Source organism: Sander vitreus, chromosome 22 (assembly GCF_031162955.1).
Source record: "Sander vitreus isolate 19-12246 chromosome 22, sanVit1, whole genome shotgun sequence".
In the NCBI taxonomy this organism is placed as follows: Eukaryota; Metazoa; Chordata; class Actinopteri; order Perciformes; family Percidae; genus Sander; species Sander vitreus.
In genome coordinates this window covers 18,502,410-18,529,008 of record NC_135876.1, presented here as the reverse complement: position 1 = coordinate 18,529,008, position 26,599 = coordinate 18,502,410, and the positions used below count along the sequence as shown (strand labels likewise).

The following is a 26,599-nucleotide window of genomic DNA, read 5'->3' as shown; positions in this document are numbered from 1 at the left end:
TAACTATTCCTTTAAAGTGGTACAAAAATGAGGAAATTAACATGACAACTAGGCAAACTCCAAATGCAAAGGAAGATCATGTGATACAATAAAAAGCTCCAGAATAGCAACTAAATGAACCTTGTGCTAAGACTGTTTAGTCAACTAGAGCATTTTAGACTGCATGTATTAGTGGCTCAAATGAGTCTTCATGTTTCATTGTTAAGGAGGATGTATTTAGACTCTCTCTCAATAACTGACTGCACTGATTGATTGATTGATTTCTGATGGTGGGAGGTTCAAGCAAGATTAAAATTAATATGTGGGTTAATGAATAGGGGTTACTGACTGATGTTTTTTTAAGTCATTTTTAGCTCCTCACCCTTCCAGGGAAGAATGCACTGTTCTTGAACTTGCGCAGGTAGAAGGCAATGAAAAATGTTCCAGCCATGAGAACCAGAGAGAGCAGCGCAGTGTTGGGCTGGTTTTGGACCGTCACTGGCTGGGTGCTGTTGCTTAGAAGTGTGATATTTTCTTTCGAGTCGTCCCCTTCTGTGCCGTTGTTCAAGGGGCAACTTCTCAGCGGGTGCTCCTTGAAAATCTGCCCGAAGACACAGTGTTAAAATTAATGCACAATATTTCACAACAGAATACACACACAAATATGTATGCACACATGTACACCCACTGCGATTACTTTCCTTAGAGGGATTATCATTTATCAATCTTTTATGTACCACAACCACACTATTCTGGAAAATGACATTATCCCGTAGCCAAACATCTTTCAAGTCTGTGCCATAAAACTCTAGAAATAGCAACCTTTCAAAGCCTATATAATAAGTAAACACTCAATCCATTTAACTTTCAAGGCCAATCAATCACAAAAGATTTCAGGTGCACTTGTTAGAAAAACATACTCATTTAGACCCAAAGATTTGAATATTGTCTAAAGAATAGTCTGTTCAGTTTAGTGTCAGGGACGTGAACACGCAGCGTGCCAACAAAAACTTTTTGTAATGAGGAGCTGTTTTTTCACGTCTCAGGTGTACCCTGCCAAGCTTGATGAAGGTCTCGCAGATGAAGATGAGGGAGATGAGGAAGGAGAAGATTTCCTGGGTGAAGCGGGACACGAAGCGGACCAGGAAGCTTCCCTCGAAGGCCACCATGACGACCACGATAATAATGAGCCAAAACCCGATCCAGACCCGGCCCGTCAGGTACTCCATTTCGTTTGCTTTGCAGAACTGAGGACACAGAGCAAAGAAACTCTATTCATACACTGGAAAATGTTCACAGCAGCCAATAAAACTTGCATTCAAAAGCTCCTGAAAGCCGTTTTTTGAGTCTGGCTTTGTCCAAAGGTAACAAAATCCACATAGTGGATACTAAAAATGAGTTTTAAGGGGGTTATGTGGTGGATCAATTTTTCCTGGAGTCTCTGCTGGGGACCTGGCAACCTCACTATGGCAACAAGACGCCAGGAAGTTACTGCCAAGAAATATAATATGTTGGTGCTGGTAGGTGAATTCTGTTACGTTGGAACAGAGCTTTCAGTTTCATCGGTTTTCATCATTGGTTGTTCATTGTTGTCATTCATCAACTTACACTGTAAAAGGCTTCTTCAAAGACCAGCAGGGGTCCAGAGAAGCCCACAATGAGTAGCGGCTGCGCTCCGAGCAAGCAGAAAATCACACCCTGCACTGCTGTCGACACAATCAGCTCAGAAACACCAATCAGACCATCTGTCTTCTCACCTAGCAACAGATAGACAAATTAGCACAGTTACAAACACCAAAAAGGTTTAAAAGGTCACTCAATTAGATCATTAATGGCGCTTTTCCATTACGTGGTATCTGCTCGACTCTACTCGCCTTTTTTGGTTTTCCATTACGAAAAAAAGTACCTGGTACCTGCTAACAGGTACTTTTTTTTAGTACCACCTCAGTCGAGGTTCCAAGCGAGCTGAGCAGATACCAAAAGGTGACGTGAAAGCGACAGAGGGGGGTGTCCTGAACAAACCCGCCATTTTTAAATAGTTTAGCCAGCTGTGTTTATTTTTGCTGACTCCAGCTTCATTTGAAACAAAATGTGTCTTCTGGCTGTGGCAACAACAACACATCTTCCACGTTCTGTGTGTGTGTCGCGTTAGGTCACAGCAGTTTACTGCGGCGCCACTATGACGACCAGCCACACTGAGGCGGTACTAAAATCTGCAATGGAAAACGGACGCACAGTGAGGCGAGTAGAGTCGAGGCGAGTCGAGCAGGTACCAAGTAATGGAAAAACGCCATTAGTGAACCATCAAGAAAAAAACATGAAAGGGGTTTGACATTTGAGACAAACTGTGAATCCACATTAACTGGACTCTCTTTCATGTGTGCAACTCACCCAGTAGGCCTCCGAATGTTATGGCTGGAGAGAGAGCAGCAAAGTAGATAAAGATAACGGCAGCCATGCACTGACTGTTCAGGGCGTCCTTGAAGTCACTGAGGTACTTTGGGTAACGGCGCCGCACGTCTCGTATCAGCCCACCAAAGGGGCGTCGGGTGCGCTTTAAAGGGTCGTCTGACTTTTTCAATGGTGTGAGGAGGGCCTCTGTGTGACAGGAAAGAGCAGGTTATTTATTGCAATATCAGGAAGTCATATAACAGCAACTGGCATTTCCTTTAATAAGGCCACAGATATAATCTATTACCTTTTTCTTCATGGCTTTTAGGCTCCTTTGCCAGTTTGACCCCCTGCTCCTCCCTCTTGCGCAGCATCTCGCTCTGAAAGCGAGCGACGGAGCGCAGCAGCTCATCCCCTCCCATCTCTGAAGGGGGCAGCACGATGCTGCAGTCCAGGAAGCTGTTGATGGCGTTCAGCAGGTCCTGCCTGTCGTCCGCCAGGTAAGCCGCCTCGTGGAATGGCTGGATGGGGATTCAGATATAGAAAAGGTTAACCAATAAAATAAGTAATGAGGGAGACTCTTCTAAACTATAGTTGTTTATCCCGTTTGCAGACCTGTTTGCCAGTTTATGTGGCAACAATCCATTTTATTTCACTTTCCTTTCTATTCTGGTCAGGAGACGAGAAAGTGAATTTCCATCGATAACTGAGGACAGTACAGTAGGTGTTGAACGTGTAATACAAAACAAGTGCCTCTCCTTCATGTTTCAAGGGAATGCTCTATGATAAAGCCTTTATGAGAGAATATACTGAATTACATGGAAAAATGTTTAGAGATTTGTACTCCAAAGTTTATTGTGGGATTTCTCTATAATGTACCCAGGCTGAATCAAAACATTATTGCTTTATTCTCAACAATAGTGTGTGTTTCCTTGTTAGTCGAATTTTATGTAGGTGAGATTTTATGTAACTGTGGTATGAGATTTGGGTTTTGTAATAATAACTATCCCCCAATGTCTACAGCTCACTCACCTTGTCAGACATAAGTGTGGAGATGGAGCGTCCTATCTGGTGATAGTCCATACTGGTGGTGGGGGGTCCCAGCAGAACGAAGAGAAACCTGACTGGAACAGGGACCTCGAGGACGGACTCCAGCTCCACAGCCTCCTGCAGCCGCACAAACGCCATGGTGGGCTGCTCCAGAAAGTCCACACTGCCTGGAAGATGGGCAGGACATAGCAGTCAACATACAGACAGTAGTACACTGAGTACAAGTGATTTTAAGTTGATATTTTAAGTTAAGTGTGTGTGGTTTTATAGTAGTAGTAGTAGTAGTAGTAGTAGTAGATCACTTACCCACAAGGACAACAGTGGCCTCAGCATTTTCAGGAATCTTCTCCAGCAGCTTCAGCTCATGTTTGGATTTGGACCGATGCATACCGGACACCAAGGTCGGCTCCTTCTGCTACGAAAGAAAAGCAACACAAGAAGCAATATCAGAATAATGAAGAATACTTGTAAATGGGACTTTTTGAAAACATGTCAGACTTACCTGTACATCGTTCTTCTCCATATCGATGCATGTTTCCATGTCCCCCGAGGCGTAGACGGTGCCCATGAGCGGGTCGGTCACTGACGGTTCTGGCTGATGGGTGTGATTGGCACTATTGTGATGTGTTATCAGGCTGCCCAGGCTGGCCGCGGAGATGTTCCTGGGGAAAGGGCTACTGTGCTCCTTTTCGTCGCTTGGGTGACTAGGGGAGGCAGGGAGAGGAAGAGAGAGGGTGAGCAGGAGGAAGAGAGGCAGTAAGCAGGCATGAAGCCACCTAGTAGCAGGAAGTGTGCAGCAATGAGAGAAAAATCTGTTTAAATCACTGTTTATCCTCATAATTAACGGTATGAACAGGTATTAGCTTTAAATGTCTAAATGTTGTCTCATGTCAACATGTACACTGTAATGATTAAAAGCATTACCAAGATGTGTACCACATAAATCTCACGGCTCATGGTTGAAATCCAGCTAAGGACTTTTAGTACAATAAGTACTTAAGTACTGTTGCATGTAATCCCCATCTCTCTCTCTCCACATTTCCTGTCGGTGGCTTAACTGCTACTGAATTCAAAATTCAAAATATCCCAAATTAATCCTTAAAAAGCGGTAATAAGTATGATTTTTACCACCCGATAGTACATCGTATACAGCTTTGTTTTGGCTGTTTAACTCTTAAAATTGATAAATGTCTACTTGTGACCTCTAGTTAAGTGAGTGAAAGTTATTTTTGCTTTTTTAGATTGTTTGAACTTTTAAAAGCCTAAAGAAGGGAGTACCTAGTATTTGACAAAAAAAAGCCACAACTAGAGAAAGTCAGACAAAATAAACAATTTTGCTTTTCACGTAATCTTTCAATCCCTCTGATTTAACTTGGGACCTCCACAAGGGGTCCTGACTCACAGGTTGGTAACCAGTAATATGGTTAATCGATAGTGATGATATCTGCCATTTCCAGCTTGTACTCAGACATTACATTGAGCAAAAAAAATGATGTCACAAATCACTGTTTTCAAAACTTAAAGAGCAAATGACAAGGTAGTAGTAATATTGTGGGAAATGTTTGCCTCATAAACTTAAAGTGGGGCCCCGTCAGATTTTTTGGGAAGAAAGAAACCTATACCTATCAATGTGGCTGAAATCCCCTCACTAGGTTACTAAATGTCCTCTTAAAGGGAAAACACTGCTTGTTTGCTGCAGTCTGGAGCTGTAGGTCACCTGTGTTTCAGCAGCAGGGCCCTCAGGACATTGGCTCGGTCCTCAGCTTTGATCTGGTCAGAAATGATCATCTGCTCCACCACCTGGTGGGCGATGCCAGGCAGGGTCTTCTGGTCCAGGTCCAGCAGCACTGCGCCTGTGGACGCACACACACTGAGCTCAGTACTCTGAACTGCATCGCTGACTTTTGGGCCTAAAAAAGATCCACAATTAATTTGGTTTCCATCTCTTACCGTGTGAGATGGTCTTTCTGAGTTCCAGCAAACTGCGGAAAGACAGCGAGGCTACATGAGGTTTCCCCCAGCGGTCGGTCTCCTCCTCCACGTCCTCCTCAAACTTGATCCATCGAGCTGTCTCCTTCCACTGCATCTCCTGGTTCTTGTCCATAGTCAGCTCGTTCAGCTCCACAAACACCTGGAGTCAACATCACAAAGGAACAGGTGCAGGTGAGATAAAAAGCATCCAAACTGTCCACATAAAAACAACATGCATGTTCAACGTGCCACTTTGTATTAAGTCAGTGATTCAGTGGTGCATTTTGCATGTCAACATCAGAAAAACAGACTACATGCTTAATGGGTTACCAAGTGATTTATTTACATTCTCTCAAAACAGAATAGATACTGTAAATGTTGTCCATGTTATTACTCTAGACGTTCAACTTAGAAAAAGTTGCATAAAAACACAGAAAAACAGCCAATGACATCTTAAAAATCTTAATACTAACTATGGTCAGTGGAGACCATAATATTCAGCTCTCTCAGCATCAAATATCTGTTAAGATGTTATTCATTTTAACACCATGCTGGTCCGTCACAAGCCCCTGTGAGATTAAGACCAAAAAACAGGCTGGAAATTACTCTTGTTATATCATCTGCATGCCTGTGAAATCACGCTCACACGGCGCAAATCATGACTCTGGCCGGTCACCCGGCCTCACCTTCTCAGCCATTTGACCGAAGTCCATGTCCAGCAGGATGCCTTCAAGCCGCGAGGCAGAGCGGTACACAACCACAGGTAATGACTGGAGAAGCGAGACGTTGCAGGAGAGGACTCAAACACTGATACGACAGTGGCACAAAGGATGGGACCCTCACTTTTACACACACATACCCACAGGTAACTTCCTCATCACACACACACACACACCCCCACCCCCCCTGACAGGGACCCGTTGTTTACCCCGTGCTGCTGAGGGCTCAGGGCTATGTAGGAGAATGTATGTGTGTGTGTGTTAATAAAACATAGCTCTCCCTCTCTCAGGAGCTCCCAGTGTCTGGTTACCGGAGTTCTTTTTTTCTTTTCCGTGTGTGAAAGGAAAGAACTCATTCATTCATTTTTAATTGTCTCCTTCCCTCCCTGTCCCATCCACAGAAGTGACAAGGCAGTGCTAAATTTGAGATAGAGAAAAAGAAGGGAAACCATTTCCCAGGATTTGTTTCAATTTATGGTTAAATTTTTAAACATAAATCGTAGTCTGAAGTAGAAAATAAAGATTATAAACATGGCACCGGAAAGAAGATTTCCCACCAAAACTTCCTCGAACTGCAGCCGAATTTAAAAAGCCCAGTCAGTTTAACATTTATTGTTTTATATTACTGCAGCATTTGACATACTAATTATTGCAAATATGGGCCTGTTCTGATTTTAGGTTTTAATAAAGTTGAAATACAATATGTGGTTTTTAGATAATTCAATAAACAACATAAACATCTTTCTCTATTTTATATCATTGTAGATTTAATACGTACAGGGTTTGGACTATTGGTTGCTGAAGGATTAATTCATGATTTAAATAAATCATTATTTGCAGCCCCAATTATCATAGATTGACTATGCAAATCCTAGTTGTTGGTTGATAATGTTGAAGGAAAGCAGCATTTGTAACCTTATGATTTCATAATTCATCCTAGGACTGGAAAAAAAAAAACATCTATTATAATTATTTCCTAAACCTGTAACTTGCATTTTTAAACTTTTTTCTGATATTTTGTAGTCTAAACGATTTTGATTGCAATCAGTTAATTTCAAAATAGTTGACAGATTAATTGAGTATTAAAATTATTATAAGTGGTTGCCCCAGTTTGGAATTCTGGTGATGAGTTGACTTCTGTTTACCTCAGGATCACAGATTGTATCATTGTTACCAAAACCAAAAGATTCTAACCCAGTAATTTATAGCATTAAATGTTTAACAAAATAAATGTAGCTACAGATGAGGCAGAAAAATGGGACAGACGTCATAAATCTTAGGCGTAGCATTAATTGACGCGACAAGTGAGTACTGTAATGTCTCACCTCATGTGGGGTTCGGTCCTGCTTACGACTGCGAGTGGTCGGCTCTTTGTGGTCCTTGCCCGTGTGCACCACTTGTCCCTTGGTGTTCTTTCTGACCAGGTGTCTGCGTACGCCAGGAACATCTTCGAAACGATGACCTGGTGGAGAAAAGGGACGAGAAGAGGGATGACGTGTTAAAGAACACAGAGAAGGAGGACTTCAAGTATCCTGAAACACAAATACTAACTAAAAACAAAACGGCATATGCAATTCAATAAACACGATATCCAAATAAAATGACTGGAAATTACATCCCAGCACAGAACACATAGGCTGCATGATTTTACAGTCTTATTTTATGCGTCTGCAGCCCTCAGCAAGCACACATTGACCTTGCACCCCAAGTTTAAATCTCAGCCCACCAAGTCACAGAGGGCTAGGCCACCACGCTTTTGTTTCTGTGGACCCTCAGCAGGGAGTAGAGTTACTCAGGCTGGCATTACACCAGGCACTGAAAAGGATGTGGAGAGAGACACCGGATGGCACAGACATGACACTGCGAGTAGGCATTGTCCGATCAGGTATTAAAGAGTTCAAAGATTAAGAAAAACTAGTGAAAGCTAAGCAAAAACTGCAACATGCATCAGAACTAATCTTCCCAAAAAAAAAAAAAATCTATAACAGTATGAAAATCTTATATTGGGATTCCTTTCAAGAATACCAATTGCCTTACCTTTATCAGAGCTTGTACGTCCTATGAAACAAACAGTGATTTTAGGGTTCTTCATCAATGTTGCAACTCATTATGTAAAAACCAGGCATCGCAAGTTCAGAAAAGAGAGAAAAAGAGATTTTCAGCTGCTATACTGCTCATTCTAGCTTTACTTCAAATTATAGTGAGAGGGTCCCTTTTCAAGTTGCTCCATGATGTCTGAGTGAGGTTTGGGCCAGACCCTGGAGTCAAATGAGGCCTGAGTGGCATGCAGCTCTTGGAAGGAAGGAGGAGGATTTGTGGTGGGCGTAGGGTTAGTGCTGGCACAGCCATCTGACCTTGTGTAAGTTTTGACAAATCGGAAAAAGTTGCCATTTCTTGACCAGAGCCTGACCCCGCTGAAACTATCAGAAAGCATCAGTGAGCGGAGGTGTTCGTTTGTTCAGGTCGGACCAAAGAGGAGGAACAGTGATCTAATAATTCCTATTGTTGAGCAGCAGCCAGAGACACTTTCCCAGGATGATTTACGGTGGCGGGAAGCAGATAAAAGAAGACACAGAGAATAACTAGTAATGAACCGGTTGGGAGGCTCGCCTCTGTCACTAAGCCCCATAATGACCAAATATCTGGACAATATCAAGCCCATACCTCCATCCACAGCCTCTTTATTTTTGCCTTTAAGTCCACTTAACATGTTTTATGTGAGATTTCCAGCTTATTTTGTCATCTATTGTCACACCAAGAAACTTATTTTTTATTACTTATTAACTCTTTTAAATGTCCACACCATCTACCTGTATCTCTACTTGAGTACTCTTTTTACAGTTACCAAATAACATGATTTTAGTTTTACTTAGGTTTAAAGATCTGTTAACCACCTTTTTAATTTGCACATTTCTAAAGTAAAAGTATCCAGTATCTCTTTTAAATTTTCCCCAGAACAAAAATTTGTTTCATCTGCAAATAATACTAATTTTAATAGTTTTGATACCTTGCAGTCTACAACCTTATAATTCTTTTTACCCACATACATAGCTACTCCTCCTCCACTCTTATTCTGTTTATACAGTTGACTTCATACCCCTCCAGATCAAAAACAATTCCTTTATCAGAGTTGATCCAGGTTTCCGATTTGGCAATTATTGTGAATGGTTTTGTAAATTGATTTAAATATTCCTTGTTATTGAAATTAGCATACAGACTTCAGATGGAAATTCATTATTGATAATCTGTTTTGTGTTTTAATAGACTGGTTGAACAGTTCATCTGTGTAGTAGCAACAGTTGTTGACAGTGGAGAAGAAATTATTCTCCAGGTCTATTTCATTTTCTAAGTCCAGTAAATGATGGTCAGTGTATTGAAATGTTGGCTCGGGCCTGAGTCCAGGGGCCTCAGCTGACATGAATGGCTAATTTAATAATGTGAGCCTGTCTGCCTCACTCTCTGATAAGCTGCTGGTCTCTGCTGAGGGGTCGGCTCCCTGACGTAAATATCCCCAGCCCAGAACACAACCCCACGCTGGGGCCGGGGGCTGGGAACGTCACAGGGCAGTGGGGAGCCAACTGCAAAGTAGAAGGTACTAATGGTGGCCCCCGCCTCGCTCTAATGTTTCTGGAGGAATCTGAGCACCAACAGATCCAAGACCTTTATTATTGTTGCTTTCTTATCACACAGCAGTTAACAGGTAATTCATTTATACAAACTGGGAGGTTGAAAATCTAAAACCACACACAAAACACCATCAGTAAGCCACACATGCTGGAGAAACTTTGATGTTGAGGCAAACCAAAACCACACTTTTGGACTTCAAATATTTGGGGAATAACAAGTAATGAGATATCTTTCAAAATATTTGGGTGGATAAAATAGATAATAGATTTGTTTGAATAATGGAAATGGAAGTTGGTTTACCTCTCTCATATTTTTTTTTTTTTCTTCTTTCCACCCTTTTCTTTTTGTTGTATACTTTATCATTCATTAAAAAAGGTGCAGTAGGTAAGAGTCATATTTGCTGAAACTGACCCTATGTTCCAGTAGAACTACATGAAGCAGGTAATAAAAAAAATCCAGATCCTCTGGCTCCACCTACAGCCTGTAGTGCGATTTGCAAAAATCCACCGCTCCCTGTTCAGATGTACCAATCAGGGCCAGGAGGGGGTGTCTTAACTGCGTGTCAATCACTGCTCATGCACACGCATTCATTCTCCCTTGAGGGGGGAGGGGCTTAGGAGACCGTTTTAGGCTTTAGCGGAAAGGGGGGAGGGACTGAGAAGTTGTCGATCTTCACAATCCTACCTACAGCACCTTTAATAATAGTTTGTTATGACGTCATGGTACAGTGTCGTTTCTTTTGTCGTTATCTGACAAAACATATATACACACACACACACGCGAAATACAGTGTATGTATGTATATATATATATATAAATAAAATGTAGGCATAAAATCTACTTAATTCAAACATTCAACCGGTGTCCTTTTTACCCACCTGGTGTATTAAAGTCCTCCAAGCAAGTTTTAGGAACATAAAATCTATTAAGTGAGAATATCTCTGTACTCACTCTTGATGCCATCTAGGTCAGCAGAGGCCAACGTCTGAGCCTCGCTCTCGTCAGTAGGGATGCGCTGGTACTTGGCCTGCTCAGCACCCGTCATGTTGCCTGTACGTCTGCGCTCTTGCAGGTCGTAGCTACGGCTGGCAGAGGACACCCGGGCTAGTGGTATGTGTTCAGCTGGCACTGACTGGGGAGAGGAGCTGGAAGCGTCGGATAAGGCTGGCTTACTACATAAAAGAAGAAGAACAAGACAAATTTGTAGCTCAAAAATCGATTTAGTAATTTTTTCTTAAGTTGATCAAATATTTTCCCTAAGAAAAGTTTTACACGGAGACAAAAAAAAGCCCTTCTTTTTAACCAACTTATTGCCACTAAAACACAGACCCTTTACTGCTCTCATTTATAGTCGATTTTTTTTTTTTTTTTTCTTATGCTTGGTGATTTTGTTGTCACAGGAATAATATATCCACACTTTGGTTATCATCGTTTGATTAGACCCCACTAATGCTGCTCGTAATAAAATAGACTTGCATCTCTCAGCTCAAAACACACTGCACTCTCAAAACTGCTTGGCCAATACAAATCCTTTATAGCACTCACCGTCCTTTAAATGCCAGTTGTCCTCAGCATTTCAAGAGTGGTAAAAACGACTTTTTCACTCAATTATCTCCCTCTTATAATCAGGATGTTTTATAAAACAAATCCACTGTTATTTCGTTGCTCTCCGATCAACTGAAGACAAGTGAAAAGGTGTATAAGCAGCTTTTCTCCAGCCCAGATAAGCCCCTTGTGAAGTGGAACAGTAAATGTCATAGATGGAGCCTGGGGCTGGTGAGGTGGGTTGTGTCGTCTATAGCGACAGGTGATATATGGGTCTCTGAGGCGAGGATTACTTGGGTCCATCAGATCATGCCCAGCAGGCCCACTGGATGCCTGAGACATGGTAACGTACAGTGTGTACCTCACTGGCCAATCAAACGTGTGCCTGAGCTGTCTCACCCAATCAGAGCGTTTTTGAACATCTCAGCAACATGGCAAAAACATGCAATCGTCACAGCAGGTAAAGCATGAGTATAAAGTCTCTCACGCCCCCTTTTTCTTTGGTCCAAGAACAGGACTTGACTCACTCTGAGGAAGTTGCATCTTCAGCATCTGCTCCCTCCGCAGATTGTGGCACGATTTCCAGCTTACGAGCCAAGTGAGGGCTCTCTTTGCCACGTTTGGCCACATGGTCTTCGTCTGAAACGAAGAACTGGGGAGAAAATACAGAGCGTGAAGGCACTGCATACTGTAAAACTAGACAATGAACCCAAAATTCAAACCAAGAATTTCAGAGATCAGATTATAGCAGTGGAGAAACAAAAGGTGTATCAGCCCTGTGCAACTAAAAATAGATTTATTTGGATATTGACTGTATAAATTAGGAATTATCTGAAGGAAATAAATACAAAACTATCTCAATAAGGCCTACTCAATAAGGGCTCCACAGTCTTAAACAATGGACGGACAAAGTAAAAGTTATATAGGTGATGGGAAAACTTCTTTATTTTGAGGAATCAGGGGGGAGACCTTTCCCAGAAATTCTGAGATTTTGGACTTAAAAATCAGCAGACCAAGAAATGTATAATCTGCTCAGTTCACAAGCTTTGTTGAGGGTTGTTTTCTTCTTTTGTTTTGTTATATATATATATATATATATATATATAAATATATAAATGTTTGAATTGCTTCAAATAAAAATTGACAAAAAGCTGAGGCCAAACAGACTAAAAACTAATAAAATTGAAGCAAAACAACTTCTCTCAAACATATTCTACAGATTCTGCAGTGGTGAATAGTTATTATTTGATCAAGTTAAATCTTGTCTCGTTTTGTCAAGCATAACCACTAAACATGAAACCCACTGATGAATAATTAAAATTATACTGAAATATTCATAGAGGAAACTATGGTAATGCTACAACACTGAGTGAGCAGGTTGGGTATCAGAGCTTGGACTTCAGCCATTTGCTACAGCAGCACATTCCTGACCGCTCATTCACCCGCATCTTAATGTAAATCATACATTAAGTCAATATGACCCCCATTTACACCTGCATTAACAGGTATTCTCATTTTAACTGGACAGTACAAGAATACATAAAGCAAGCAGGTCTACAGCCTGATCAATACATCAGAGGTTAATTACAAAGTGATTATTATGGTGTGTTGAATAAATAGAATTACAGAATATAATGCAGTTAAAAGTACTTGAGATAGTGTCATGATGGCATATTTTGAAATACTTTGGTAGATATGTTTGTCATATATAGGCATATTCCGCTTGATGATGAATCATGCACAAGTTGAAGGAGCTGATGGGATAACGTTTCACTGGAATTGTATTGTAATTTTACCCAAATACAGTGGCAAAATACTCAACTGAAACCAGTACAAATGACAATGTTTTAATGCAGAAGTCACTCCCCTATTAGTGCTTTTGAGCTGACTCATAAATTCACTAAAAATATTAGTAGGCAGTCGAATGATTACCTCCACATCTTTGACTTTCTCCGACTCAGATGGAGCAGAAGTCTCCATCCCCTCATCCTCCTCTTCCTCTTCATCATCTCCCTCCTCTATGGGGCCACTGCTGGGAACATGGCTGCTTTTATGATCTTTGTCCTTTCTCCTTTTCTTTCCGCTTTTCTTCCTGCGTCCCTCAGAGGGCAGTTTGGACAGAGGTCGGTGGATGTGGTGAGAGGAGTGACGGTTGTCTGCGGAGGAAGATAAAGTGAAAATACACTAATATGAGCTACTTCCATGTTGCTTTTTTTTTTTTATATTTGCCTGGCTTGCTGAATGTTGAAATGCGTTCAACAACGAGGATACCGTGTGCGTACATTCAATGTCCTCCTCATGGTAGTTGTGGTGTTGTTCATCAGGTACAGCAGCAGCGGGGCTGAGGATCTGCTGGAAGCGCTGGACCCCCAAGGCTTTGTTCAAGTCCCCATCATCCTCCTCATCAGGGCGTGGAGTCACTTGTAGTGATGAAGCAGCAGGAGCCTCTGGCTGCAACACAACAAATTACCAATTACATTAAAGAAAAAAACTAAGAAAAAGTAAATAAATGCGGACTAATACATAAAACCACACATTTGTGAAATAATGTAATGCTTTTTTTTTTTTAAACTTAATCTCCATATTACAAAATGTTCGCAATAAGAGTTTGACCACTAGAGGGAGTTCTGGTTCTGTTATCTCCACAGTCAGACATGATATGATGAGTCCTCTGATGCATACCTTCATTACAATTTGCCTTTAAATTTTAAAACAAAGGCCATGTGCTTTGATCAGTGACTCCTTTTCCACGCTGTGGTGACAGGGATCATGTGGATGATAAGAGATCTGTTTTCTTGCAGCAGGATGCCGTGCCCTGCTGCGCCCTGCTCTGTCAGTGGGATGTTATGATAAGGATTGGCTGCAGCGACGCAGCAAGTGGATATACTCTGGCCAAAAGGATCGTGCTGTAGCCAGTTCACGGCATTGCAAATGTTGCCATGACTACTGCGCAGGTGCCTCAGCTCCTGCAGCGAACCCTTCCTGTGGCAAAACTCAGGGGCCACAAGTCATCTGATACTCCCAAAAATGGTTCTCAGGACACCCAACATGTCAATCCTATATTATGTTTTTGCCAGTGCTGCAGGGAGTAACAGAAAGCATGTGATGACTCTTCTCCCACCTGCAGCTCCTGCTTACTTACTCACTTACTTGTGTCAGATTCACACTCTGTTCAGTGCACAGCAGAGTGCTAAGAGTACACAAATGCAATGTATTGTACTTTTTACTCCACTACATTTATCTGACAGCTATAATTACTTGTTACCCATAAGATCAAGATTTTGCAAGAAACTAACACTAACTAGTTAATTAGCTTATAAAATACAATGCATTGTTTGCCCAACCTTTTTCCAGGGGCCATTTCTCTACGATTACTTTTGATATCTTGAGTACATTTTGCTGATAATGCCTCTGTACTTAAGTACATTTTTTAATGCAGAACTTTTACTTGTTACAGAGGTATTTACATACAGGTGTCAGTACATTTTCTCAAGTAAAGGAATACTTTTTTCCAACACTGCAAATGTTTTTTTTTTTCAAAAAAATGCCACAAACTGGGAGACCCCAAAATGAATCCCGAAATAAGATATATATTAAATCATCAATTTAAATCAACATATACAGAAAAAAAGTAAAGTTTACCTTGACCTTGAGAACTGGTAGCTACTTATACACATGATGTAAAGCAGCTTTGCCACTTATTTGTTCCACTTTTAAACACATTACGTGCATCAAACCCATCAAGACAAGAAAATGTGAACAGGAAACTCAAGAGCTCATCCTGAATTTATATTACTTACTATAACTCGACAGACGTTCATGAATTAAGGTTTGTCCACAGAAAGTGTGAAGAACAGTGGCCGGGTTGGCTCAGTATACGTGGAGGTTTATGCCTCGACGCAGAGGTCCAGGGTTCGAGTCTGACCTGTGACGATTTCCTACATGTCTTCCCCCTCTCTCTCCCCTTTCTCACCTAGCTGTCCTGTCAAAATTAAAAGGCGGAAATGCCCCAAAAAAAAGTATCTAAAAAAATAAAGTGTGAAGAACAGATTCCCACGACCCACATAATGTGCAGAGTTTGACTTTGACCTGTTTTTACATGCCACACACAGGAGACAGAAGCAGAAAGCCCTGCACTGAACTGTGGACAAGCTGAGAATTATGAGTAAAAAAAAAAAAAAAAAGAGTTTAGAGTTGCCGTTAGGCAAACATTCAATATTGACCCAAGGTTCAATTCCTCTTATAGATTTTTTCCCTGGAAGACCAACAAGAGTCTCAAAGATGGGGCGGTAACAAACTATACGTTAACCTCAGTGACCTCCAGAACAAACTGCCAAAGACAATTAAGCACAGCAACGATAACACGCTTTAAGTAGCAGAGACGATTTCTCAGGGCTAAGAAAATGTGAAATTATGAGTAAAAGATATATCATAGAGGAGCTTAATAAAGTTAGTCAATAGTTTTAGCTACAACAGTTTCATTAAAAAAAAAGAAAACCCTCTTTTTCTGCGATTCGGCATCACCTCGCATCCAAATCACAAACACAATACTTCCAATATTTAATTAGATGAGCGATCCAAAAACCTTGAGTACACGTATCCTATCCAGACGTGTGCTGCTACACTATCCGGCAGTTTATTTTTATAGAGCTCTCATTCATATCATGGTTTCACAGTAAATCCCGAGAGGTGGGAGAGATGTGTGAGGGATTCTCAAAGAGGTGAGAGAATGTTCCACAACCAAAACCATGTGCAAAAACAAGCCAAGGGGGAGCCGAGTAAAAACAAAACTGACCAGACAATGAAGAAAGCTTAGTTCAGGGACTTACCTCGCTCATGGCAACGTGAGCTTAATTGCAATCAGCGTTTCGGTGGCAGCAAGCATCACTGCCCTCCAACATGACGAAACTGGAGCTCTGACCCTCGACACCTCTATTAAGAACAGTAGGCAGGAGACATCCCTCTCCCCCTGCTTATCAAAGCCTCGTGATGCCTAATCAGAACCCTATCGGCCAACCTGCCACCTTCACCAGTCGGCCCATTGTGCCAGGGAAGAATAAACAAGACTCTCGTTCTCACTTTGAGGACAAATGCTGCCTGAAAGGACAAGCCCTGTTTGAACAGCCAGGAACAAAACCACACGTTGACATTCATCTCCACATTTTAACTTTGACACACAAAGCCTGAATATTGACCATGGTGCACCAAATCAACGCGCCTTAAAGGGCAATGTAAATGCAGAGGAACTAAACATCTTACAATTTTCAAAGGATGCATTTTTGATGGCTAATATTAACAGAAGACATGTTAAGTTACAGGCCGGAATGAAATGATATTAAAAATGTTATGTGTGCCAGAAAGATGAAACCACTATTTTCTACATGACAAATGACTGATACATTTTTGGTTAATAATAATTTGTGGTTGATCATTTGACCGGTGAACAAAAACACTAAACTTAGCAATTCACTAACCAAATAAAGATTCTACCATCTTTAGTTTAGTGCATTAGTTGAAATGCACTATTGCAGACATGTTGGTACCTTTTAACAAGAGCATTCTCAACATTCTTAATATAAAGTGCCACTAATATTGTATTAGCAATCAATAAAAGCTCCATGAAACAAAAGAGTTAGAATGTATGATCACTTATGTGAATTAGCAGACCAGGACGCTTATCCATTGCACTTATCCAAAGAAAGAAAATATTGAAAATCCATTTTACCATGTATTTGACTTTATGTCCCTGATGACGGCAGGAGAAATATTGCTGGGCAAAAGATTGCGAAGGTTAAGTGAACACCAAAGTTGTTCCAATTCATCCTGAGGGGGGACATGGATGTGTGCAACATATATTATATCATGGCAATCTATACCATAGTTGTTGAGATATTTCAGTTTGGATCAAAGTGGTGGAAATGTTTAACACAAATGATTCATACTGTACTAGGCAGCAGGAAAATTAGCTTTAGACTGCACAAAAAAAACAACTAAAATAACGTAATGTTCTTGAATTTATTTGATCTAAATTTAGTACAGGCACATGAGACTAAATTAGTAGACAGTTTAAACATGTGAAGCAAAACAGTTTAGAAGTGCTGAGGCTGTGTTGAATAAAGAGGTGTACACTTGACCTGAGGCTGCAGAGGAGATTATCTGTGTCGTGAGGTAGGCTTAAATCCCACACAGTCAGCATTTGGAGGAGAAAGGGGGAGATAGGCTGCGGATGTTGTAGTGATCATGTTGTGCTGTGTGGCTGTCACTGCATTCCTACATATCTTAACATTAGTCTGCAAGAAAAGCTGGGTGCACAATGTGCTCTGAGTTTCCGATTATTCTAAGAAAGCATGTTGAGTTGTAACCCAGTTGTTTTTAGCCAACTGAATTTAGTATTATGCAAGCACTGATTTTCACAACCTTCCTATTACATCATAAATTAAACCGCATGTTTTCACTGCTTAAAATCAAATACCAATGTTTGCGTCATATACTCACTCAATTTGATCAAGAGATCCTCCAGACGGAGAGCAGAAAATAAGTCTCCAATTCTTTTGTTTTTGCTTCCTGTCTGGTGATTCTGTTTAATTATATTTGTATTGGGAATTGGTCTTTTAGCGGTCATCAGCTTTATCATTTCATATTATGCAAACAGGGTTTTCAGAAGCCAAACAGGGAAAGATAATTTGCTTGAGATAGTCTTCTCACACCTCAGTTTTATCTAAGGTGAAGATGTCCAACTGATAAAGTCTTGAGTCTGTTGAGCAAGGGAAATTCTATATTATATTTTGATATAGTGGATAGCTTTAAACTTTCAGGCCTAAAAAAAAAAATAAAACAATTTGTGTAAGGAAAATCCCTTTGGTTGAACTGTCCCTGACTGATAGACATTCAACCTGTGATGAAGAGTCACCTGTAGACATACTGTAGGTTTAAGGAATAATTCAACATATGTGGAAATAACGCCTATTATTGCTGTATTCTTGCGGAGAGTTAGATAAGAAGATTGATACCACATGTAATTATGAAGCTTTGGCCAGCAGCTAGCTGACTGACTGACTGACTTAGCTCAGCATAAAGATTTGAAAACAAATTGGAAACAGCTAGCCTGGCTCTGTCCAAAGGCTAACAGTTTTACGCTAAGCTAACCAGCTGCTGGTGGCAGCTTAATATTTAATGGAGCATAGAGAATAGCAAACAAACTAGATACAATATTAATTATTGAGCTTTAGAGGTTCTGGAAAGCAGTTTTTGTTACCTCTGGACAGAGCCAGGCTACTTCAGCTTCATATTTACTGTACAGACATGTGTGGTATCAATCTTCTAATCAAATTCTCAGGAAGAAAGTAAATAATAGCATTTTTGTTGATGTGAAACTATTCATTTAAGGCCACAACCAAATAGGTTGGAAACCAATGCAGCTTTCATCTAACAAATGCAGCAGTTGTTTGCACTGGCACTGCTAAAATCTCCAGCGTAGTTCTGCAGCTGACCCTGACCTCTGACCTTTCTATGAGAGAGGGGAAGTAAAAACAAACCTTTGCAAGCTGTTTTAAACTGATCGAGCAGCACAGCAGGTTAGTTTTTCTGTTAATTACAGAAAACCCATTAAAATGCTCAGTGTTCCCCTGTCAAGGCACCATTCGCAATCCACATAATGACATTAGAGGAGTGAGACTAGTGACGCATTAAGATAACATTAGGTTGTAATTATTATTAACGCCTGAGAAAAGTCAATGAGCTGTTAGTGAAGTATAAGTACATTTCAGACACACAAGTACTAGACTGAACATTAACCAGCTGCAGAGTTTGTGTTGTTTACATTTACCTAAAGATGCATAGTCAGAAGAAGAAAGTCAGTCTAAATTTAGGCTGACTTTCTTCTTCTTTCCCAATGAAGGGTAATGTGTAATGACTAACTGGGAATTATAACAAGACTATTACACACAGAATACGTCAGGTTATGTTGAGTCCTCTATGCTCGAACTAAACAAACTCACCTTGAATGAATACAGATCCATCTCACACACACACACACGTGTGCTGCTGCTGCCTAAAATACAACAAGATAGCTATATTTGCTTTTCCATTGTCAAAAGTAAAAGCCACAGATGTCCACCAATTTTATGAAGACAACTTGTTTCCCATTTCAGTTAGCACTTCTCACGTGACCAGGGCAGATCTCCGGGGTAGGAAGAGGACATTACTCAGCTTTCCCAACGTTAGCCCTTAAAAATCCAAAAAGGATTATCTGAACTCTCCCTGACCACACACACGCACACACATTGTTAAAGAGATAATAATTAACTTGGAGCCAAGAGACCAACCAATAACTACTAAGGCACTGTCATACAGCAAACACTTGTCTTTAGTGAGAGTCTTATAGTCAAGTCATAAGTCCACATCTCGATAACGTTTTATAGCAGTTAACTCTCCTACAGGCTATAAATGGCAAATGTCAAAAGTTTGGGGTCACTTAGAAATTTCCATTCCACGCCATTATAGACAGAATACCAGCTGAGATCAGTTGCATTGTTTTTTTTAATCAGGGCAGCAGTTTTCAGGTTACATTATGTGCTTACATAATTGCAAAAGGGTTCTCGACTGTTGTATAAAGAAGTGGCTGATCTTTAATGCATTGGGCCCTATCTTGCACCCAGCGCAATTGACTTTGTACACCGACGCATGTATCATTCCTATTTTGCACCCGACACACACAGACGTTTCCTTCCACAGACTCACGTCAGTAAATTAGGGACTGAACTTGCGCTCCCGGGGCCGGTTCAGCAAAAAGGAGGCGTGTTCCGGTGCAAACGTTCCCTAGTGCTATTTTGCAGTTTCAGAAAACAGTTCCGCCACAGACCAGGACAAACATAGTCTAAAGTCAGTGGCGCGTTACTCAGATGCTATTTTAAGGGCGCATGCTTGGCCGTAATGTAGTGTGCACACCGCGCATACACTTTGCTTCTCTCATCTCACGGATCCAGCAGTTCCCATTTTTTGCAAACCATACATAAATACAAGGAAAAATATGACCTCGTTTTACACATTTCCATGAATCATGGATGTGTTGATGGCATAAATGAGTAAATATTAGAGGACTTAAGGAGATGTGATGTTGAACTGCATGTGCTGATGCCACTTAACCCAAATGTCTCAGCAGCAGCAGCACGGGAGAGGAGAGACAGAAGAGCTGCATCGTCTATACCGAGGTAATCTTGGTCTAATGTTAGACTACATTGCAAAAATATCACCATGCATTCATCACCTCATGATTCAGTGAGACTGAGTCCAAAACATCGGAAAGTATGTTTTTGTGACAAAAATCAATATCAAACATCGGTCCCCTTAGCTGTGAACCGCTCCTGGCATGCGCCCATGGATGTATTTATTTTTATTTATTTATTTATTACAGGGACAGAGCATATTAATAAACATTTGTCAATATGCCAGAGTTAGCCAGAAGGCTATTTTTCGTGTGTAAGAGCGTGCGCCTAGCAAATCCGCTATTATAATAGCAATCCGCCATGGAACAAGCTCGCCTGCTTTTAAAAGGAATGTGAGATAACGCTCTGATTGGTTTATTGCACGTTACGCCCAAAGCACACCTATGAGTAATGTAGCTACTTCAGACCAACCCATTTTAGATTTGCGTCGGGCGCAAGAGTCATTATCCAGCTGGTATAATAGCAACAGCCGACCGAGATCCGCCCACAAAGCTACTTGCATTTGGCGTTTCATACTTGCGTTTCAGATCGTTAAAATAGGGCCCTATAGCTACATTGCCCATTATCAGCAACCATTCATCCAATGTTCCAAAGGCACATTCTGTTTACTAATCTGAAATCATTTTAAAAGGCTAACTGAGAAAACATTGGAGAACCCTTTTGCAATTATGTAAGCACATAATATAATCTGAAAACTGCGGCCCTGGTTAAAAAAAAAAAAAAATGCAACTGATCTCAGCTGGTATTCTGTCTATAATGGAGTGGAATGGAAATTTCTAAGTGACCCCAAACTTTTGACCGGTAGTGTATATATCTAAGGATGTCATTCAACACATTATGCAAGAAAAATTAGCGAATTAAGGCGGCCAAAGTTAAAAATAAAATGGCCCCATATCTTTGTGTCATATTCTGCAAGAGGAAAGTACGGTGGCCCTTAAGTGCAAATCACAACAGCAAATAGAAAACTGCAACAGCAAATCATAAAAACACAACGGCAAATAGGAAAACAGAACGGCAAATAGGAAAACACGACAGCAAATAGGAAAACACGACAGCAAATAGGAAAACACAACGGCAAATAGGAAAACACGACAGCAAATAGGAAAACAAAACGGCATTAACTTCTACCAGAAAAAGTAGGGCCTATCTAGCAGAGGACGGAGCCTCCTGATTGGACAGACGGACTGTCTCTCTGTTAAAAGTAGGCGCTTTTCCGTGTTTTTCACCTCTCCTTCCTGTTAAAAGACAGACAGTCCGTCTGTCCAATCAGGAGGGTCCGTCCTCTACTAGATAGGCCCTACCTTTTCCGGTAGAAGTTAATGCGGTCGTGTTTTCATATTTGCTGTCGTGTTTTCCTATTTTGCTGTTGTGTTTTCGTATTTGCTGTCGTGTTTTCCTATTTGCCGTTGTGTTTTATGATTTGCTGTTGCGTTTTTCTATTTGCTGTTGTGATTTGCACTTCAGGCCACCGTAGGAAAGGCCTAGTAATCTTTACAGCAGCTTTTTTACTTGTTTAAAGACAATGTTTTGTGCAATGTATACCAGAGGTCCTCAGCCAGCAGGCCGCAAAAGGATTTGCCACTGGGCTGCGAGGAAACGATATGATTCGGCAAAAATAAAACCTAAACAATAATAAACATAACATTATATAGGCTAAAATACAGTACTGTGCAAAAGTTTTAGGCAGGTATGACAAAATGCTGTAAACTAAGAATGCTTTCAAAAACGAAAGTGTTAGTTTATTTTCATCAATTAACAAAATGAATGAACAGATCAATATAGCCTTCAAGACAGCATCAATTCTTCTAGGTAGACTTGCACAAAGTTTTTCAAGGAACTCGGCAGGTAGGTTATTCCAAACATCTTGGAGAACTAACCACAGATCTTCTGTGGATGTAGGATTCCTCAAATCCTTCTGTCTCTTCATGTAATCCCAGACAGACTCGATGATGCGGAGATCAGGGCTCTGTGGGGGCCATGCCATCACTTCCAGGACTTCTTGTTCTTTACACTGAAGATAGTTCTTAATGACCTTGGCTGTATGTTTGGGGTTGTCCTGCTGCAGAATAAAATTGTGGCCAATCATACGCCTCCCTGATGGTATTGCATGATGGATAAGTATCTGCCTGTATTTCTCAGCATTGAGGACACCATTAATCCTGACCAAATATCCAACTCCATTTGCAGAAATGCAGCCCCAAACTTGCAAGGAACCTCCACCATGCTTCACTGTTGCCTGCAGACACTCATTATTGTACCGCTCTCCAGCCCTTCGGCGAACAACCTGCCTTCTGCTACAGCCAAATATTTCAAATTTTGACTCATCAGTCCAGAGCACCTGCTGCCATTTTTCTGCACCCCAGTTCCTATGTTTTCGTGCATAGTTGAGTCGCTTGGCCTTGTTTCTATGTCGGAGGTATGGCTTTTTGACTGCAACTCTTCCATGAAGACCACTTCTGGCCAGACTTCTCTGGACAGTAGATGGGTGTACCTGGGTCCCACTGGTTTCTGCCAGTTCTGAGCTGATGGCACTGCTGGACATCTTCCGATTTCGAAGGGAAATAAGCTTGATGTGTTTTTCATCTGCTGCACTAAGTTTCCTTGGCCGACCACTGCGTCTACGATCCTCAACGTTGCCTGTCTCTTTGTGCTTTTTCAAAAGAGCTTGAACAGCACATCTTGAAACACCAGTCTGCTTTGAAATACTTGTCTGGGAGAGACCTTGTTGATGCAGTATAACTACCTATATACTATAATTGGTTGATCATACACCTGACTACAATCCTACAAAATCCCTGACTTTTTGCAAGAACCTCTAAGAATTGATGCTGGTTTGAACACACACACACACACGTCATCAGTCTGTCATCACCTGCTGACCTACTAGATGTGCGCGTTTCAGCAGAGTTGCATCTCTGCCGGCATTCTGGATCAAAGTCAAGGCTGAATGTCCTGAAATAGCCACAAAAGCACTGGAAAGGTTGCTTTCATTTCTTACATCACATGCAAAGCAGGGTTTTCTGCAATGAATGCAACAAAAACTAAATTGTGGACATATGGAACACACTTCTGGTGCTGCTGCCGCCCATCACCTGTCAATGGGACCGTCTTGTTGCAGGGAAACAAGCCCAGGGTTCCCACTGATTCAGTTGGTAGTAGCAATGTTTTACATTACATAATGGCTGGGTTCGCAAGAATATTGTCAGTGGACCCCTGATGTATACATCTAAAAAGGTAGGCTTTCTCTAAAACCTCACATAGCTGATATAAAGACAAAAGTGTCCAAAAGCATTGACATTCTGAAGACATGTACTTCTTACGTATTTTACCATATTTTAGTTGCAAAGATGTGAGGCAATGTATATACGACTAATGTAAATCTGTTTTGAGACCAAAAAATGGGAATACATAAACTTAATGAGTGATGTCAGTTTAAGAATTGTTTTTTTATTTAAAAAGGACAATTCCGGCGCAAAACAAACCTAGGGGTTAATAACAGATATGTACCAACTCGATCGTTCTCTGGGACATGTTTTCATGCTAATCGAATGTGTTTGTAGCTTGAAACAAGCTAGCGCGGACCGCTGATTAGCTTACAACGCTAGTATTCGGGGCACAGAGAAAGTAAAAACAAATCGCTATTTTATACCACTAAAAAGGCTCAAATTATCACCACACTTCAATGGTAGCATAGGGAGGGTCCCTAAATGTTAACCGAAGCATTGAGAACATTGTAAGTGTACAGACAGTTTATTAAAAAAGATAGTTTAGAAAGACAGTAGCTCCCAAGACGGCGGCCGCCTATACGAGAACGCGACTGTCTATCTATCTTTTTAATAAAGATAGGGGCTTAAGAGACCGTTTTGGGCTTTAGCAGAAAGGGCGGAGGGACTGAGACGTTGTCGATGTTCAAATGTTTTGGCTAAGTCCTGGATCTTCGCAATCCTACCTACAGCACCTTTAAGTGTCATATATCCACTTCCACCTCTTAAATACTCTGCATTCTATGCTGGAAGAGCAGGGTTCGATTTCAAACTTAGACAGCATGTATATTGTTTATGCCCAGATTGCATGCGGGTAGATGTAGTGGTTATCAGCATGCTCACAGTTGTGCAACACTGGAAAAGGAAGCAGCTGACAGCACACTGACAAAAATACAAAGCCAAGGGAAAGTAAGCATTTCCTACATTGGTGTTGCAGTGAAGAACATACAGCTCGGGTGCTGCCAAATGAATACCCTGAGTCTAAAGGGCAGTTTGAACTCAAGAATGTGTTCTTTCAGTCAGAAACGATCTCTCAAAAGTACAATAAAAAGGTAAACCATCAGAAGTCTATCAGAAGTTGCCTCTATGGCTTGTTACAGAGTGGAAAAGGTGTTCTTTTTTTCTCCCACTGCGCTATAAACATCATTATTTCCACTCACCTACACATTCAACCGACAGCTCAGTGAACTCTCTTCAATTTGGGCTCTTGAAAGCCATTCTGGGAAACTTAGAAATCCTTAACTCATGAGAACACTAGAAAGGTTGAGAAAGGTTGGTAAATCAGTAAAAAAAAAGATGCAATCCTCATAATTCCTGGAATGCCACTGAACATAATTTCTGGAATTCACCAACCATCGCAAACTGATGATATATAACTATATGGGCCGATTTTTCCTTTAAGCTTGTGATATTTTCTGCTGCAGCTACTTAATCATCCTAAGATTAACTTGTTGAGAACCTCCATTTGGGGAATGCAGCTTTCTTTGGCTGCTGACCAGCTGCCCTCTGGCAGCATGTTTATCACATCAATCCCCCCAAGCAGCCATTCAATCATGTTTTTCATATGTGTCAATATTATTTCAGTGTTTCCAACACTGGCAACCCATTGACTTAAAGAAAAGAGGAAGTAAACGTTTTCCTTTGTTGAAACTGTTAAATTCTCCAGTGCTCTAATGAAAAGGGACAATTTAACAGTAGCAGCTCTCTGTGCAGCTCTGAAGTGTTTAACGGTTCTGAATTTTTTTTAATTTTTGCAGTCAGAAGTATGGTATGTTGCCAGGGAATTGGCTCTAGGATGTGACTAGATTTGTACACAAATAGCTCTGGAGGGAACAGCACTGTCCAAAATATACACACACTGATGCCAGAGAGGACTGAGGGAGCTGATTCAGCAGAAATCCAGCACAGGGAGAATATGAACTCAAGTACAGGAAAGTTACATGCTAAATCGCTCATGTCTCATGCATGAAAAGACAATAAACTGTTATTGTGAGCGTCAATCCCTCCGTTTGTGACCAGGGTCACCAACTCTGCCTCGTGTGTTTTATCATGTGGCTGACGACGCTGGAGACTGACCTGACGGGGCAGACTGAGGCCTTTCTGTATGTGGTTGTGTGAACTTACACTGTGAATAACCGATGCCACGGCATCGGTTATCTGGTTGGGAGTGCTGGGGTTGCTCATGGCTCCACAGTGGAGTCGCTGCTGGAGAGGCTTTGGGAAGCTGTTTTGGATCGGTGCGGCTTTAGCCCTTCTCTTTCTCACTGGGACTCAGACAGCTTTTGGGCAGCATAACCTGGAGACAGATACAGAACCGGGGGTTAGCACAGATGAAGCTGGAGATTTATAACATTAAGGCAAACAATGCCGCTAAAATACTGTAGCTGTGGGCCAGTAATCCCAGAATATGAAGTGCAGGCAGAAAAAAGTATAATGGCAGCGGTGTGTTTTTAATAATTTTGGCTCTTTACAATCTCTACATCTCTACAATGAATATGAAGTTAAAGTGCTGATTTTACATTCATATTGGATGAACAGTGCACAATTTGAAACCCTTCTAATACATCGTCTTCCATTTTAGGACATTTCAGCAGGAACAGGATTCCAAAACTTGTTAGGGGCAAAACAGAGGACGGTTCCATCACCTAACCTACAGGTAGATTCAACTGAGGATGTGTTTCACTGCTGAAAACCAGGCTGAAGGCAAAAGGTTCCCAAATAAGTGAAGATTGCTGCAGCACAGGGCTGGTAAAGCATCACCAGCAATGAAGTGATTGCTGATATCTATGGGTCAAAGACATCCGTCATTGCCTGCAAAACAATCGTAACC

At 41.2% G+C, this 26,599-nt stretch overlaps 1 protein-coding gene across 2 annotated transcripts in view; it reads right to left on the bottom strand.

The window, feature by feature from the left end:
* The window catches only part of slc4a2b (solute carrier family 4 member 2b), a 47,591-nt gene that overhangs the window by 6,281 nt on the left and 14,711 nt on the right, over positions 1 to 26,599 (bottom strand). For both annotated transcript variants that reach the window (XM_078280410.1, XM_078280409.1), the window contains 16 exons: positions 25,894 to 26,065; positions 13,565 to 13,733; positions 13,215 to 13,438; positions 11,810 to 11,934; positions 10,689 to 10,909; positions 7,436 to 7,572; positions 5,371 to 5,551; positions 5,138 to 5,273; positions 3,923 to 4,124; positions 3,727 to 3,835; positions 3,403 to 3,587; positions 2,678 to 2,891; positions 2,371 to 2,577; positions 1,588 to 1,736; positions 1,032 to 1,226; positions 362 to 580 (listed from right to left, as the gene is read on the bottom strand). In XM_078280410.1, the coding sequence (XP_078136536.1) occupies positions 362 to 580; positions 1,032 to 1,226; positions 1,588 to 1,736; positions 2,371 to 2,577; positions 2,678 to 2,891; positions 3,403 to 3,587; positions 3,727 to 3,835; positions 3,923 to 4,124; positions 5,138 to 5,273; positions 5,371 to 5,551; positions 7,436 to 7,572; positions 10,689 to 10,909; positions 11,810 to 11,934; positions 13,215 to 13,438; positions 13,565 to 13,733; positions 25,894 to 25,953 (2,733 nt within the window). In that variant the 5' untranslated portion in view covers positions 25,954 to 26,065. The remainder of the gene's footprint in view (positions 1 to 361; positions 581 to 1,031; positions 1,227 to 1,587; positions 1,737 to 2,370; positions 2,578 to 2,677; positions 2,892 to 3,402; positions 3,588 to 3,726; positions 3,836 to 3,922; positions 4,125 to 5,137; positions 5,274 to 5,370; positions 5,552 to 7,435; positions 7,573 to 10,688; positions 10,910 to 11,809; positions 11,935 to 13,214; positions 13,439 to 13,564; positions 13,734 to 25,893; positions 26,066 to 26,599) is intronic.